Here is a 6,632-nt window from a genome sequence, read left to right as displayed (position 1 = left end):
CAGTCAAAAGCCGTGCTGCCAACCCGCAAGTGAGTTTATACAGCTGTACCACTTGCATAGGCTGACTTCTGTGGCTTAGGAGCAGCAGGAAGGCCACAAGCAAGAAGAAAATGGCTCCGCTTCATACGCGTCTGAGTTTGTCTTTTGACCTGTGAGCGTGGCTGAATATGGCTAACTACTCACTTGTAGTGCAGGCAAAGGGGCTCTTGCTCGTCTTGGCAAGTATTGGTATCCTGTGCGGCTGATTCAGTCCTATGAGACTGCTAGTCTCCCTGCTACTGCACGCAACCGAGTACGCTGGCAGGTGATTTGGTGGCGCGGTTGCAAATTCCCATCCAGTCTCGGACCACCTCCTAGTGATGTCGAGCAAGGAGATCTCGTGGACGAACTCTGGCAGGACCAATCTAAGAGGCGTGAGATTCGCGTGAGTGTCATTGACTGGTTATGTACTTAGTCCTCTTAACATGAAGTATTGTGTAGCTCGGAGAATGGGTCCACTCTTGGGATACCCCTCGCGAAGAAGACTTGATTCAAAATTTTATGTCAGCAGAACCATCGAAAGAATTGGACGACATTCTACGACCTCATATTGCTTCGCTTCAGAAGCTCCTTGATAGTCTTGACTTGAACCAGTGTGATGCGGAGGCATATCCTGTGATAGACTACATCTTGCGGTCGAAGAAGAACCTAGATGGTGTGGGTGCATACAGCATACCATTTTGTGGCGACATCTCATCTCACGAGTATGCAAAAATCGCACGTTGGTTCGCTGAGAACATTCCCGGTGCCTCCGGTCAAGTCGAAAAATGGCTCGGTGGCATGCCTTTAGTGCACGCTTTCACTCTCGTTGTTGCTCATCGAAAGGCTGGTTATTTCCAAAAACGCGTCGAAGCTCAGAACGAGGAATGGAACAATAACGAGCTTTTGAAGATGGCTTGGGCTGCTCTCGATTTCTGATGCCGGGTGTCGCTCGTCGTTTGTTTCGTCCTACCATCATGCCTGGTGGCTTAGAAGAACGATATATTAAACTTGCAGGTAGGTCACTCCATATCACGTTCGCATCTGTTTCATGTTTCTCACAACTATCTACAGTCATCAGCGGAAAGAATGTGAAGTTCCTTCTGAGCGCTTTCCCACAGGCATTTACGCATCGGTGTCTTATCATCGGATGAATCTGTAGCATAGGGGGATATTGGGACTCTGTAAAGCCCATAGGGACTTTCTGACACGATGCGAGAATTGATCTTTGGTTTCTAGATCATCGCGTGCCTCACCTCTGTCAGTGGAGATCTATGAGCTTCGTCGAATGTTAGGCAGGGGGAGGTCATCGGGCAACTTAAAACGTTGTGGGATGAGATGCTCGATCATGGAGATGAGCCATTCGGTCAGCAACATACTTGTTGTTCATGCATATCTACTAACATCTCATAGGTTCTGGTGTTCACGGTTCCGTCACGTGTTGTACATGCTTGCGACGAGCAGGACAACGCATCCGATGTGAGTGACGCTGGCTTATGCTGTTAGCTTTTGCTGACGGAACATCAAGTGTAATCCCTCGTAGACATTGCTCAAGACACAGATGCGGGCCACACACGATTTGCTGAATACATGACGAGCAGTGCGGTCCCTCACCTGAACGATAGCACCTATGATGATTTGGCCCATGGTGAAAACTATCGTATTCCAGCTGGGACTATGGTATTCGGCAACCATTGGTAAGCATTGTGCTTCAAGAAATCACGGATCTAACAGTCACTGCCTTGGGCCTATCTCTCGGGATTCAGATGTCTACCCGGAGCCTTATGCGTTCAAGCCACAACGCTTTGAATGACATTTATTTCAGGGTATGCCCTGGTCAATATGTCACGAACATGTAAAGCAGTCTTGCAAGCACGCGGTCTTCCAAACTCATTTCGGTTGGTACAGACCAGTGTTCATAGCCACGCCCCTTATTCTTTGGGCCTACAAGCTCACTATGGAACCTACAAAGCCATTAGAGGACATGGGGTACATGAGCGGGTCGATGTCAGAGGTTTTGCCGTGCACATTTGAGTTTTGAGAAGAGGATTCCGGAAACGGAACTCAGGAGCATGTTGCAACGTTATCCTGAGGTCGTCTGAGAAGCTTTGATGCCTGGATGGATCAGGGAGAAGAACAAGTTCCCAACGAATCCTCCCAGGCTCGCAGTATGTCTTAATTTTGCCTACTAAGCCGATTCTGAATTGTGTATTATCATGGCGTAATTCCTGTCTCAAGGACCCCATTGTCTTCACTCAGTTGGTGATAAGATGTTATCATGGAGTTCCAATGACTGTGATATTCATATTACCGCGCGCGAACACAGATATCCCACAAAACAACGCATAGCTCAAATGCTCATTGGAGGCATGACACAATTCTTAATGAAAGTACAGTGCACGCCAAAGAAAAACGCCCTAACAAAATCCATAAGACAGTAGTTCATTCTGGACGGAACGCCATCCCCACCTATTAGTCTAGAGCAGCTACAAAAATCTTGTGAAGGAGGAATCAAGCGATTAATAACATGGTTGAATGCATACCTTCAATATATCACCAGCCCACCCAGCACGGGCTTTCGTCAACGCATTAATGAACTCTATGAAACCCGTCGGTTTACAACCACTACCCTTTACGATTCCCTATGGAAAGCGTCACTCCAGACGCAGGTACGCCTCTCCCTCTGCGCACTATCGACGCCTCTTCAAGTTGCGGCCTCTTTGCCTCAAAATCCCACGTAGCGAACATTTATGCGTCGGGTAACGTGAATGTTGGAGGTCCGTTGCTGCGTCCGTCGGTTGTACCGTCATATTTATCTTTCCTGCCAGTGGGCGCCCCTGGTGCAGACGAGTTCCGAGGCAAGCTGACACAGGTGCCCCGTTGTAATACGGGTGGGTGTGCGAGGTGCATGGTGCGTGTCATGAGATATGAAATGAATGTGCAAAACGACGACTTACAGGCAAGATCTGACGAGCGAAATCTGGTGGACGTGAGGATTGCTGAGGCACAAGAAGAACGGGGTTGTCTGCGGAAAAAACAGGGCGGGGTGGCGCAGAGGAAAATATAGGTTTGTTATTGGACTCTTTGTCGTCTTTTCCTGCGCGTAAGTCAACTGCGGGACAGGGTAGGAAGGGCCAATGACTGCGACGCGAGGTGGGCTAAGTACGATGTTGGCATATAGCGTATCTGGAGGGTTCCACTGTGGATTGTTTTGTACTTGCGACAGGAGCGTTGCCGCAACTTTGTGCTTCAATGGATCTGGTGGGCTGGGAGGGGAACGGGGTGGCGTTTGGTGTGTTGTGAGACAAAAAGAATGTTCCTGCGGGCCGCTTTTCTTTTTTCGTCTCCATTGTCATTTTCAGACCTCTCATCCTTTCAGCTACAGTGAACGCAACAGTGGACTTTGCGACTCCCGCCGTGCCATACAACCAGATGATTCGGCTCTTTTCGTTGTTGTCTAATAATCCGTAGATGTACTTGAGGTACACCTGGGTCCCTTCCAAACATTGCGGATGGGGCAGACGTTCACGAGAGTCATGTTCAGCACCAGCAACAGTGACCTTTATCCCAAGTTCCTTCAGACATATCCAAGAGCTGTCAATGAGGTCGGGGAGCGATAATAAAACATAAAAGATGAAAATACTGACATTGAATCACGGCACAGCCAGAAGACAAAATGAGTAGGAAGGCTTTCATTGGACTTTCAAGCTCAAGCTTCAAGAGGGGCACTGCAACAACAAATGTTTATCAGTTTCGCATTCCAACCGTCAGTGCCACAGATCAGAAGCTTGATCAAACGAACTTATGTTTCACGTTCTGACTCCAGACAGCGATGTCTTGCGGATGTTGGTCCCGGGGCGTAGCTATTTTGATGCGGTCCTGCCGTGCCTGCCGCGGTCGTGACGCGCATGTGACGCGGCGTGACGCGCAAGTGACGCAGCACTGACGCGGCACTGATGAGTCTTGACGGGGCTACTGACGCACTAGTGCAACTCATTTCTCATCAAGTTGTATGGGTTCATGATCATTCCTTCGTTGATTTTATTCACCATAGGCACATATACTACTAGCCAGTCCTCAACTAATGACTATTTTCTTGGAACTGACGAGCCTTGACGCGCCAGTGTTCTACACTAAGGACACATACTACTAGTCGCATCAGCCAATGACTATTTTCTTTTCCTCCCTCTCTGGACCCTCTTTGAAGCACGTCGACGTTTAACTGGTGCGCATTCTTCAGCTGGCAGTGAAGGGCGACGTTTCACGGGCGCAATCTCTTCTTCAGCCGGCAGCGAAGGAGCTACAATGTCGGACAACTCGTCTGCAGACGTGGCATCAGAGTTGTCGCTGAATAAAGGGCCGCGCTGTCAATCACATCGGTTAGAGACTTATTGAACAGAGCAGGTAATATTTTCCTTACCTCAAGTTCACTCTCGCTGTAATCTCTGCCCAGAACCCACTCAGTAGGAATGTTGAGATACACGCCCCACCGCCTGTGATGTTGACCAGCATCCAAACCCACTGCCGGTTGCCTGCAAGTCCTGCTTCTTCGGAATCCTCGAACATCCTTGCTTCCAGTGTGGTCAGACACTCGAGGTCTACGTCAGCCACGAAACTGTCGGCGGGATAGCTTATCATGAGATCAGCCCAAGCCATCTTCAAAAGCTCGTTATTGTTCCATTCCTCGTTCTGAGCTTCGACGCGTTTTTGGAAATAACCAGCCTTTCGATGAGCAACAACGAGAGTGAAAGCGTGCACTAAAGGCATGCCACCGAGCCATTTTTCGACTTGACCGGAGGCACCGGGAATGTTCTCAGCGAACCAACGTGCGATTTTTGCATACTCGTGAGATGAGATGTCGCCACAAAATGGTATGCTGTATGCACCCACACCATCTAGGTTCTTCTTCGACCGCAAGATGTAGTCTATCACAGGATATGCCTCCGCATCACACTGGTTCAAGTCAAGACTATCAAGACATTCACACTGGTTCAAGTCAAGAATCGAAGCAATATGAGGTCGTAGAATGTCGTCCAATTCCTTCGATGGTTCTGCTGACATAAAATTTTGAATCAAGTCTTCTTAGCGAGGGGTTATCCAAGAGTGGACCCATTCTCCGAGCTACACAATACTTCATGTTAAGAGGACTAAGTACATAACCAGTCAATGACACTCACGCGAATCTCACGCCCTCTTAGATTGGTCCTGCCAGAGTTCGTCCACGAGATCTCCTTGCTCGACATCACTAGGAGGTGGTCCGAGACTGGATGGGAATTTGCAACCGCGCCACCAAATCACCTGCCAGCGTACTCGGTTGCGTGCAGTAGCAGGGAGACTAGCAGTCTCATAGGACTGAATCAGCCGCACAGGATACCAATACTTGCCAAGACGAGCAAGAGCCCCTTTGCCTGCACTACAAGTGAGTAGTTAGCCATATTCAGCCACGCTCACAGGTCAAAAGACAAACATCAGACGCGTATGAAGCGGAGCCATTTTCTTCTTGCTTGTGGCCTTCCTGCTGCTCCTAAGCCACAGAAGTCAGCCTATGCAAGTGGTACAGCTGTATAAACTCACTTGCGGGTTGGCAGCACGGCTTTTGACTGCTGTGTTGAGCATCCATCGCAATAGAATGCTTCTTTTGGATGCGAGATTATTAGTTTTTGTTACCTCATCCCACGTGAATAACCTTTCAAAATCTCCGTCCGGCCATGGGTCCCACAGGTCATCTGTCAGGATCTGGTCACCAGCGGCAGATTTGGGACGTAGAGAGTCGGATGGTTGATCTGGACCGCGGCGTTGATTTGCTCGGGCTGTAGAAGGACTAGCACTTCGGGTACGCCGGTGTGGCATATGTTTTGTGTCTGTGCGAAGATCAAAGATCTCCTGGGAGTGGTGTCTCATGAGTCGAGGGAGGGATGGAGCGTTTGAGGCGGAGTGCACAGTTCTATGTGTGATAGGAGTCGTTGGAATGTGTGGAGCACCTATGTGTTAGCTATAGTGTCAGGGAGGCAAGCAGAGAGTCACTGAAGCATTGCTCACTTAAAGCATGTGATGGCCGAGCGGTCTGCACAGAGGCTGGAAGATAAGCTATTACATTACCTGTTCTACAGTTCGAATTTGAGTTCGCAAAGAGCATCAGTGGAACGGCGCACCGGAGCGGTCATAGCAGGGAATGAGGTCCCCAACCAGCGGTTGAGCTGGACGATTTTGATCCCCCCTCTCGCTGGGATAGAAAAAATTGAATATATGTTTGATTAATTCCTAGAGTATGGTTAAAACAAGTGCGCTCTGTATCTCAAAGCACTCACGATAGGCATGGTATATATAGATTTCCAACAGCGCGATACCGGTTCTGCTCTAGGCCATAGGAGTTGAGGGTGGAGAAATAATTTTTTGGAGTGCCACTGCCCGTAGAATGCTTATATTATGTACCTAAGTGACACTGACAGTTATTGACGCGGCACTGAGGTTTGACGCGGCATGTATAGATGTGACGCGGCAGTGATGCGGCATGGGTGAAGTGTGACGCGGCATGGGTGAGGTGAGACGCGGCAGTGACGCGGCATTGACGAGGCATTGCCGCGTCACAACTTGCTTGACTCGCCTGTGACGCG

The 6,632-nt window shown here is 49.2% G+C and overlaps 5 protein-coding genes across 5 annotated transcripts; 3 read left to right on the top strand and 2 right to left on the bottom strand.

The window, feature by feature from the left end:
* Positions 1-110: 110 nt before the first annotated feature.
* On the top strand, positions 111-957 carry DFJ58DRAFT_917946 (uncharacterized protein; the record flags this gene model as incomplete). Its single annotated transcript, XM_041395559.1, has 3 exons — positions 111-151; positions 190-424; positions 481-957. 3 exons carry the CDS (start codon positions 111-113, stop codon positions 955-957), a joined length of 753 nt encoding a protein of 250 aa, XP_041236375.1.
* A 38-nt stretch (positions 958-995) lies between these two features.
* On the top strand, positions 996-1,831 carry DFJ58DRAFT_735692 (uncharacterized protein; the record flags this gene model as incomplete). The annotated part of the gene is made up of 6 exons (XM_041386676.1): positions 996-1,035; positions 1,093-1,153; positions 1,314-1,384; positions 1,432-1,497; positions 1,562-1,715; positions 1,753-1,831. 6 exons carry the CDS (start codon positions 996-998, stop codon positions 1,829-1,831), a joined length of 471 nt encoding a protein of 156 aa, XP_041236374.1.
* A 15-nt stretch (positions 1,832-1,846) lies between these two features.
* Positions 1,847-2,059, top strand: DFJ58DRAFT_670512 (uncharacterized protein; the record flags this gene model as incomplete). Its single annotated transcript, XM_041382869.1, has 1 exon — positions 1,847-2,059. One exon carries the CDS (start codon positions 1,847-1,849, stop codon positions 2,057-2,059), a length of 213 nt encoding a protein of 70 aa, XP_041236373.1.
* Positions 2,060-4,309: 2,250 nt separating this feature from the next.
* On the bottom strand, positions 4,310-4,957 carry DFJ58DRAFT_821139 (uncharacterized protein). The gene is given in 3 exon segments (XM_041392007.1): positions 4,310-4,382; positions 4,439-4,701; positions 4,720-4,957. 3 exon segments carry the CDS (start codon positions 4,783-4,785, stop codon positions 4,319-4,321), a joined length of 393 nt encoding a protein of 130 aa, XP_041236372.1. The 5' UTR covers positions 4,786-4,957; the 3' UTR covers positions 4,310-4,318.
* Positions 4,958-5,018: 61 nt separating this feature from the next.
* Positions 5,019-6,335, bottom strand: DFJ58DRAFT_750136 (uncharacterized protein; the record flags this gene model as incomplete). The annotated part of the gene is made up of 7 exons (XM_041387721.1): positions 5,019-5,139; positions 5,196-5,426; positions 5,470-5,542; positions 5,593-5,999; positions 6,058-6,117; positions 6,171-6,279; positions 6,327-6,335. The coding sequence occupies 6 exons, from the start codon at positions 6,333-6,335 to the stop codon at positions 5,203-5,205; spliced, it is 882 nt and encodes a 293-aa protein (XP_041236371.1). The 3' UTR covers positions 5,019-5,139; positions 5,196-5,202.
* Between the last annotated feature and the right edge of the window lie 297 nt (positions 6,336-6,632).

This window comes from Suillus subalutaceus (genome assembly GCF_016647625.1).
Source record: "Suillus subalutaceus strain FC151 chromosome Unknown DFJ58scaffold_225, whole genome shotgun sequence".
Taxonomy (NCBI): domain Eukaryota; kingdom Fungi; phylum Basidiomycota; class Agaricomycetes; order Boletales; family Suillaceae; genus Suillus; species Suillus subalutaceus.
Note: the sequence above shows the minus strand (reverse complement) of the source record. Positions and strands in the feature narration are given on the sequence as shown.